Raw genomic sequence first — 10,239 nt, 5'->3', positions numbered from 1 at the left:
CGCGCCTCGCACCGCCCGCGGAAACCGCGCCCGCGCCGAGGGTTCCGGGCCGCGGCTGCTCCGGGCCCAGCGGCCCTGGCGGAGGGAGCCGGGGCAGCCGCGGAGGCGGCGCCGCCGGGGCGGGCGGGCTCCTGCCGGGGCGCTTCCCTTCCAGTGACCAGACACCGAACAGCAGACACGAAACCCAGCCAACCTTCATTTCTGCCTTTTCACACCTGCGGGCCTACGTGGAAGGAAAACACGTTTTCCTTAATGTCTGATCACCGGCTCACCTAGGGCAGACACGGCACTGGCCATCACCCGTCCAGAAGGTATCTTTACCAAAACAGATTTTTCAAATTTGTTGGACAAAGTACTAGACCTCCCTTGTGATTGACTCCTACGTACATTACTGCATCAGTCGAAGTACTGGTGCTGTTCATATGGGGTGAAGCTGAGGCAGGGGAGGTTTAGGTTGGATATCAGGAGAAGCTTTTTCACCCAGAGGGTGGCTGGGCACTGGAGCAGCTCCCCAGGGCATCACAGCACCAGCCTGACAGGTTCAGGAAGTGTTTGGACAATGCTCTCAGGCACAGGGTGTGACCCTCGGGGATGCCCTGTGCAGGGCTGGGAATTGGACTCAGGGGTCTTTGTGAGCCCCTTCCAACTCAGCATATTTTATGATTCTATATTCAGATTACTTATACTACCAGAAGCAGGAAAATATCTGAGGAAGGGGTTTCGATTTTACTATGATCACTTCCCATACTTGTAAAGATAATAAACCATATCCAGCTGACCTCATAATCAATACCATGATCATTATTTTGAAGTAAGCCCTAGACACAAAATACAATGAAAACAAGCACTGAAGTGAGACACCACAGTGCCTGCCACATTTGCAAATTCTTTTTTGAGTCATGCTTCTCAGCACTCAAAGTTTTTGTTTCTCCCCTGCTATTAATAAAAATAAAAATCTTAATTTAAGAATGAAATCAAGACACACTCTTCTCACATCCGTAGGAAGCTGAGCAATAGAGTAATTGGAAAAAAAAGCAAGAATCAGGTTAGTAATAGCAGTCACTAACTGCAGAAACTACTTAAGCAGCAGAGCTCTTGATTTCACATGCATGTTTTCCTTACAGACTGCTCTTGGTGCAGCCCTACGGGCACAGGCAGTTCATATTAAGTCAGTCTTTCCACCAAAGACAAACCTCTCTAAAAAGACAAGGAGAACAAAAGCCTCCTGCAAACACAAAACCAAAACCACACATCAAGGTAACGGTATGAACTGCTCTTGCAACCTGTGCATCTTAAAAACGAGAAGCAGGCAGAAAAACACACAGTTATACAAAAGAATTTATTCCAAAAGTTGTGATAAAAATAAGTTTTAAAAATGCACATTATAAACAATTGGTATGATAATACATTCATTTGAGGTCTCAGGTTCATTGGGAGTGGTCCCTGCAGAGCTGGCTCCCTGCAGGCTGCACACCGCGGGCAGGATGGGGAGCAGCGAGGCAGCCTCCACCCTAAGCTGATGCATTTTCTCTGTTAAAGCCAACCCTGCTCACTCTCTTCTCTTTACAAGAACCCAGGAAGGGACTCCAATCTAAGCACAGCTCTTCATGTGGTTACAGTGGGCATTTACACAAATGACTTTTTAGACATCCCAAGTATGTGCAGCTACAAATTAAGTTAATGGAAGACAGGGAGTTCATCCTATCCTTAATCTCATGTTAAAGAGAAAACTTTGGCTTGCATATTTAGGCACTTTATTTCCAGAGTGCCATCTAACTGAAGCAGTTTCACTGAAAAACATTTTCACTGTCTGGACAGTCTATGATTGTAGATGTAGAGAAGAAAAACAAAGATTTTTACAAACACATCTTTCTCACATGTAAGATGTTCATATACTCAGGATGGAGTGTAGTTGAACATTTCATTTTATTTTGATCTACTTCCAAAACCAGAATAATAATGAAAAACAATTTATAGAGACTATACTGAGGTCCTGCAGGTGGCCTGTCTCCACAAGAGGAGAACAGTTTAGTAATATTACCCATGTGTGCATTGGAATGGCATTACATGGCTATACACAGTATGAGAGCCAAAATAATTTAGGGCCTTAAATACCAACCCACCCTCTGATACACTGAAAACATCCCATCACTTTGAAGTGTGCTGCTGCAGAACACAACTGTACACATGTCAAATTAAGAATCCACCAGGTCATTTTGAAATGATAATAGGCACCTGCACAAAAGGTAGGCTACAATTCGAGTATGAGAGGAAATCAGGATGTTAGATGGTGGCAAGAAATGAGAACCTTCCCATGTTGAAACAGTTTAAAATGCATTTGACTCCAAACAATTTGAAATGTAAACCTGTCTGTCTGCTTTGAAGAGGAGGTATCTGAAGTGCTCTATTTCCAAGAGTCCTTCAGGTAGGGATACTTTCTTGTCACACAACTTCTCCTCCACTTCCCAAGGGGGACAAAGCATACAAGCTTTGTTCCTTAATAGCGTCCTACAATAATGTTTTCTTACAGCCCTCATGATGCCACTAGAGCAGTCTACATTCCTTTTCCAGTACTAAAGAGAATTTATATTTAAAGTGCATCTCAAATCAGGAATCTTTAACTAATATACAAGAAGAATATGCCAAGGCCTGCAGAAGTGTATTTGCGATACTGATGCCTTTTGATTTATCAGTAGGACAAAGTTCACACAAGGAGAAGACTCCTTGCTAATAAGCATGGATTTGGCCAGAATTGTGAGGTTTTTTGCAAATGGAGCAGCACACACATACATGGAGAGCAGAATTTATCCCAGTGAGAAACATTTAACTTAAATGAGTTTAAGCTTTTTGGTAAGTAAGCTTAAGCTTTTAGTTCATTTTTTTTTTTCCATACTCAGTACTTTTCCTAACCATCTTTCCCAGTTTGCCATCACAGAAACATTAAGAAAAGCTGATTTGTTAGTTTCTGTAGAAAGAAAAACCCTATTTGTTCTATCACTCCAGCTGAACTATCTACAACTAAATGTGAAATCTTTTACACATTTGTTTAAAAATCAAACATTTGCTGGTATAATGCCACAATATTTTGAAAAAAGCTCCCTAAAGAACAAAACAAACAAAAAAAGTCAAGCAGCTCCAGCATCATACAATTACAAAATTAAAACAGAAATTGCATAGATTATTTCCTCTAATTTTTCTAACAGTTTGAAAACATTTTTTAGCCTTTATGAGACATCACACAAAGTTTCAGTACCATTCAGATGAACAGACGAAAGTCACTGTGTTCATTGTGGTTGAACAGAACGTGACCTTAAAGGCAAAAAGCAATTGTCACTTGAACTAGTACATGGCTCTTGCTGGTCTGACTCGAGCTCTGGGGGCAGTGGGGGTGCACCAGGGTCTCCAGGCCCTGGGAGGGTGGCTGAGAAAACACTGCACTGTGAATTTCCCATCTCTGCAATTGGTAAATTCATTGAATGAAGAGAGACAGCAGACACAAATGCAGCGGTGCTATAATCTTCTTCTGGGTGATGTATCTGGGTAGATTCCTTGTCTTTTGTTTTATCAAAAAAATTTGATTCATCAGAAAATGATCTAGAAAGATTATTTGTTCCTCCATACAGTGAGGTCATACAGGTGCTGCAGCTTAGACCTAAGACAAAAAAACAGATACTGGATTTAGTTACAATATGGGCATGTCTTAAAACTCTGGTTTAATATCAGCAAGACTGTCAAAGATCAATTGTCTGTATTTTTAACAGAGTAACCCTTCATCTCACCTGTGACATCCAGAATTCCTGACAAACTAAAGAACAAACATCTAGGTTATCTAGGCTGATGTGAATGGTTTCTCTGTACTTAGTACCAGATAGTACTTGACAAAGATGCACCGTAACTTAAAGGTCTGTTTAGAAAGTCACTTTAGCCCTTTGGCCCAACTTTTTTTTTATTTTTCTCACTGTGTTCTTCAAGCTTTTAAGAGCTTCACTTGATGATTCTGCTCCAAAGTGGACAGCATTTGAAGGCTATTTTACCTGAAGCCAGAGAAAAACTCAGGCCCTTCATCTCTATGGTTAAAACGTACTTCTTTCTTTCTTTATTTGCCTTTTGATGAGTGTGGAAGGGGAAGTAACACTTTTGGTGTAGAAAGCCTATACTTTCTTCCTCTGCCTTAAAATATAATCACACATAGTCACTTCGAGGTTTGGGTGTCAACAAAACCTCTAAGCCTGTATGAAGAAACACACACATGTATTTACAGTGTCTCCTTTTAAGCTGTGGCATTGAAGGCATACAGGGGAACTCCCCTCAAGCTGCATTTGCTAGCACATCTTCTGCTGAGGCACAAAGTTTAACTAAACCAGAGCATCCTGCCACTGCAGCAAATAGCTTCAAGAGAAATGCAGGATGGAAGATAACCACCTACTTTTGAAAAGCAAAAATGAAATGTGAAGACAGATATATCCATCATAACAACACAATAGGGTTTTTTTTGCAACTTGTTATTTATGATGGATGTGTTCAGATAGTAAAAAGCCAGGATACATGCACGTTCTCAAACACAAACTGGTGATATTTCCAAACATGTTGTTCCAAATACCAGAGGAAGACTTTTAGTTTTGAATTTTAATTTTGCATACCCTCAAAATAAAAATTATGTCTTACACAACATTATTAAAAAATTGTTACCTTTAAGAGCTTCGAGCTTTTCATTTTTGACTTTCAACACTACATCAGTTATCTTTTGTAACAGGAAGTTTTGTGTTCTTTCTCGTCTGATAGATTCAATCAAAGTATCTAGTCCTTTCGGATTTTCTGCTAAGTAATCCAGTAGCTTCCCAGTTTTTTTCCTACTGGAAGATCGAGCAGAAATTTCTTCTGTGTCCTCCCTAGTGAGTATTTTCTTAGAACGTAGGTAATCAAAGTGTCTCTCGGCTATGATTTTGTCACACAGGTAAGGACGCATCCTCTCTAAAGCCTGAAAAATAAAACAAACTAGTATTAATCAACATTTCAAATTATTCAGAAGCCTGTCCTTGGAATCCATGTGATTTTGATACAGGTAAGCAAATTAATTTTTAAGGCTGCCATTGTGTTACTTAGTTGAGATTTTACTTGGTGCAAAAAACATTTAAAAAACTGTTACCTAATTATTGCTTTCTTAACTCTTCTTAACTCTTTGACTGAACTCAGGAGTTCCAAGGCTTGTTAAGAAATAAGGTGACTACTTATAGAAAATGTGATTACATAAGGCCTGAGGTTAGCACATTTCAAAACAGTCAAGTAAAAATGAAATTATATCAAACAGCACCTGCTCACTTTGTCTACAGATACACCTATTTTCACTGATTGCCACATTTCCATACTGATTGTATCCTTGAGGTACAACTCCAAAATACTGCAGTCACTGATGTTTTCTGTACAGTGAGCAAAAGCAGTCTCAGAGCAACAGCATGTATGCACTCACAGTTCAAAGGGTTTGTAAATAAACCCCACCATTGACAAGTTAAACAAATTACTGACATCCAAAATACACAAATAAAGATGCACTTTCATCCATAAATGTAAATACTCTCAACAACATTAGTGGCTGTGTTTTGTCTTTTGCAACCCTACCCTATTGTATGAGTGATTTTATACAGTTCACCCACATGCTTCTCAGCTCTCAACTGCAAGACTCCAACCTTTGTAACTCCTCCTCAACATGAGCTTGCCCAGACCAAGATGTCCTTGCCAGTTTTAGCTTCCTGAGGTGTGCTCTCCCCTATCACACACAGACCCTGGTTTGCAGAGATCCCATCAAAGGTACCTGAACAGCTCTGAGAGAGCTGAGTGAATTTACACTGAACCAGCACGTTGGATTGTGAAGCCACAACATTTAAAATCTGAGTGCATAAGCCCTAGAGTCAGATTTATAGGACTGCATTTTGATGGTAAAATGAATGTTGTTTCTACCTAAGGTTTCCATCCTTTCTCCTCCGATTACTTTGGGAGAACCTCTAAGATTAAGGGCTGAAGTGCCAATCATGCACTTCTATGAGAGGCAGCCTTGGGTTCAGTCACTGACCCAGACTAACATATTTGGCATGTTATACCTGTATTGTCTGACTCAAGTAGTTTTTACTCTTTTTTGGTATAACTACCCAATGCCACCTATTGCAGTATTACCCTGTCATTCCACAGAAACGAGTACTAGCTTGAAAAACATGTCTCATAGAACTATGACAAAGCATTTAAAGGAAATCACATAAGCATAAAGCTAGAAAGAAACAAAAACCAAACTTGAAGGAGTCTTCACTGCACTTTAAAAGAACATAGAAAAACACCAATGAGTCAAACATAAGACACTGTAATTTACAAACAGAACCATGGATAGGCAATAAATAAACAATAAACTGTGATTTTACTTTTTTTTTTTTAAACAAGCAATCACAAGCAATCACTTGTTGAGGCTGGTTAGCACATTGCTTCCCAATCTCACAATGAGATAAATTAGTCCAGAATGAATCAGGATGAAGTCTTCCCTCAGATTCCAGACATCAGTGAGTAAGTATAGGGGAAAACCCAAGAAAATATAGAACAATAAGCCTCAATAAAAAAATATCTAAGTACACTTAACGAATGAACCCACGCTTTCTAAGAAAGAACTTTATTGGCACCACACACAATTTCAGCCAAGCTCTGGGTACCACTTTACTCGTCCCGTCTGCCTCCTGCTGCGCCTCATCGCGGCGCCTCAGCGGGAGAGCCGAGCCCTCGCAGCTCTGCCCTTGGAACGCAGCCCCCGCAGGGCTTGCGGCTGCCAGCAGCACAGCACGGCCGGGACTCGGCCCGAGCACCGGGCCCCGGGACAAGTGCTCGCGAGTCATGATCAGCCTCACACCGGCGGGACCCCGGCGGGCACAGCCGTGCCCGAAATTCCCCGCCGCCTTCCCGGAGGCGCCGCCGGGCCGGTGCCGTCCTCCCGCCCGCTCCCACAGCGCTTCCGCTCCCCCGCCCGCGCACGGGCCCAACTCGCCGCTCCGCGCCCGGGCCGGGCACTCAGCCCCCGGCCCCGCCCGCCACTTACATCCTTCTTCACCTCCGCCATCTCGTCCTCCGTCAGCGGCCGCCCCACGCCCCCCGAGCTCGACCACGACCCCGGGCCCTCCATGGCGGAACCCCCGCGGCGCCGCAGGGGAAACCCGCGCGGGGCGGTGCTTCCGCCCGGGCTCCGCCCCCGACGCCTCAGCCAATGGGCGCTCATGGTCTGAGCTACGCTCCGCCCCCAGCCCGCTCCGCCAATGGGCGCTCAGGACGGGCGCTCCGCCCCGCCCCCGGGGCGCTTGAGACCGCTGTGGCCGCACGGGCTGGGCCAGGCGGGGCTCGCCCGCCGCGGGAGTGCCGGGATGTGGGGCTGGAGGTTCTGCTCTCCGGGCCTCCCTCCGGGGATGTAAGGCAGCTCCTCCGCTAAGGGGTTTGAGCGTGGGAGCGGTGTCGGGGCCCGCAGCTCCCGGCGCGTCGTGCCAGCGGCTTTAGGGTGCGGGGCAGCGCGGGGGGCCCGCAGCGTTTGGGAACCGGTGGAGTTGCAGCCCCTCCGCTGCACGGGGCCGTGCCCCAAGGCAGCAGCAGGGGGAGCCGCCTCCCCGGGGAATGGGAGCACCTGGAACTGCAGTAATCCGTGTTCCTTCTTGCAGCTGATACGGGGGGAACTCGGGCTGTTCATGCGCTCCTAAAAACTTTCGTTTCAGCAGATAAACGCGAACATAAAGTAGAAGAGATCAACACTAAGATTTGCTGCCAGTAAGGAAAACCGGCCAATTTTATGGTAGCTTTACAGTTTTGTAAAGTTTTTGCTTGACATGCTTTGTTAATGCAATAGTACTTAAAATACTAAATGTGACAATAGCTATTTTACAGTGCTAGCAGTCCCAGCTTTAAAATAAACACGAAGATCCTGCCCAGAACACTTGAACAATAAAGGACTAGGCACCTGGTGACAGGAGTGATTTCTGAAGAACTGGGTGTTAAAATAAGGGCCAATCCCCAAACTGGTTGTCAGGGGACACCCAGCCAGCTCCGTTCCCTGCCCCACTGCAGAGGTCACCTCTGCTCAGTGAAAGCTCTTTCAGACCCACCCTCACCACCCAGCCCTGATTGCTGCTCGTTTGGTGTCACACCTTTGCTCCAGGCCCAGGACCTCCTTTGTGTTATTCCTGCCTCAAGAAGCTTTTCTTTGCTGTAGTGCATTTGAATTTCTCAAAGCTGTGTATCTCTGCAAAGTAAACTATTTATCTTCCATTTTCCTGCTCAGAGGGCTGCAGGGCAGACCATTTTTTTCCAAGTTCAAGTGCCTATGCCGATTCTCCCTAATCTGTGCTATGGCTCCAAAATACATGGAAAGGTTTCAGCTTCTCTGATGCTTCCCAGAGAACTGATTGTGGCACTTCTGAAACAGAGCCAGGCATCTTCCCAACCCCTGACTCCCACCTTTGTTTATTAAATCACACGCCTTTCAGCTCTCCTTCTTCAAGGTGAGTTATATTGTGGACTTTGCTGGCTCCATACAACACTGCTGATAAAAACATCTGTCATGCATTCTGGATTTAGAATATTTGTTAATAACCTTGCTCAGCAAGAGGTGCAGTTCAAAGCCATGTGATGTCTGGAGGGTTAGGCTGCTAATTCCCGAGCCGTGTAGGAGACAAACTGGAAAGATTTAACTTCAGCAGTCAGGAAGAGAACATGTGGTTAGAGAATACAAGAACAGAATCTGTTTTAGCAGACTTAATGCCAAAACACCCTACCAGGATTTAATGGTCCAGGCAGCAGGAAGAAGGCTACTCTCTGCATGAAACTCATTTCAGGAGAGTAACAGCCACTTGATACTCAGAAGTGAGCCTCAATGTAGAGTGAGTTAGGCATCATTTCCTTCAAGGCATCTGGGAAGATTTTGGACATTGCATTGTTTTATGAGTATGTACATATGTAATGTCCATCTAGCGTAAATTTCCTAAATAAAATTTGAAAACTGTTTACAAGCCAGAGGTTTTTACAAAATTCCCTGTGAAGGCAAAGAAAATGTTGTAACACTCATAGTTTCCAGGAGGTCAGTCAGCTTTTCAGAGCTGTGACCGGCTCCAGGTTTTTTTCCCCTTCTGTCCTCATTGATCAAGCCCTCTCCAGGCAGCAGGTCCTTACTGCTGAGCAGGAGCCTCTCCCTGGAAGTTTCATGTGCTCCCATCCCATTCTCCTCCTGATCCTTGCTCAGGGATCTGGGTCCTCAGGACAAGCCCCTTCTGGAGCCCAGCCTCCGTGAGAGCTGTGGGACTCTACACCACAATTTCTTAGGGAGGAGGAAGAAGAAAGCTGCCAGACAGAGAGAAGGGAAGGAATTTGGTTTAGCTACAGATTGAGGGCCCTTTCCAAACTCAACAGATACCAGCAGAAATCAATGGCATGTTTCAGCTACTAAGCCACAGCAATAAACCTACAGGTAATGAATTTTTGGGGGTGCAGTTGTTGACAGCATCAGAATGTCTGGGCTTTAGGATGCAGGAGACAGAGTCCAATGTTTTTTAAGCAGTATGTACTTAGAGTGGGGACTGAATCTGTACATTCAACTGTAAATTCTATACTTGATGAAGTAAAATCCTACAGCTAAGTTATGCTCAGAACACTCCTTGTTAAATTACCATGACTTTGTTTTTTTCAGGTTTGATACTCTATGAGAAACTTCTTAATGTGGCAAGTGGGTGTGGCTTGTCTATATTCTCTAATTTTTAATCATTGCCATTTAGAAACAAATTCAAGTAAATTGGTACCAACTCTCTCCTGTAGACATGGGTACCATGTAAATGAAGTAGTTTAAAATATAAATTGCATCACACCAGATGTATTCACATTAGGCAAGCACTGAATTAAATACATTACTATAAAAATCCAACTTTTAGCTGGTGTTGAAAAATCAGTATAAAGGCTGTATTTAGATCCTTTGTCCCTACTTCTCTGGCAAGGAGAATAATAGATTATGGTTTGTTTAAAGTCCTATTATACTAGCAAAATACAGTTTGAAAGTGATCTAATTATTTTGCCACAGCTTATTAATGAATTCCTACTCTGTTAAATTATCTTGGGTTTCTTAAAAAGCTAAAAGAACTTGGAACAACTGACTCCTGAACTGCCAGGAGATGGCACTGATGGCCCACAAGCCCTCACACACATGTGCATGGAGCCTGGAGCAACTGCACTGCCTCCCCA

General features: G+C 44.0%; 1 protein-coding gene across 1 annotated transcript; it reads right to left on the bottom strand.

The window, feature by feature from the left end:
- Positions 1-1,320: 1,320 nt before the first annotated feature.
- Positions 1,321-7,199, bottom strand: BCL10 (BCL10 immune signaling adaptor). The gene is made up of 3 exons (XM_005521010.3): positions 7,070-7,199; positions 4,690-4,978; positions 1,321-3,652 (listed from the first exon to the last, which is right to left on the bottom strand). The coding sequence occupies exons 1-3, from the start codon at positions 7,151-7,153 to the stop codon at positions 3,285-3,287; spliced, it is 741 nt and encodes a 246-aa protein (XP_005521067.1). The 5' UTR covers positions 7,154-7,199; the 3' UTR covers positions 1,321-3,284.
- Between the last annotated feature and the right edge of the window lie 3,040 nt (positions 7,200-10,239).

This window comes from Pseudopodoces humilis, chromosome 10, assembly GCF_049639895.1.
Source record: "Pseudopodoces humilis isolate 2021_Gansu_Grassland_sample_001 chromosome 10, ASM4963989v1, whole genome shotgun sequence".
In the NCBI taxonomy this organism is placed as follows: domain Eukaryota; kingdom Metazoa; phylum Chordata; class Aves; order Passeriformes; family Paridae; genus Pseudopodoces; species Pseudopodoces humilis.
The sequence above is the reverse complement of the archived record's forward strand: the minus strand, read 5'-3'. Positions and strand labels throughout refer to the sequence as shown.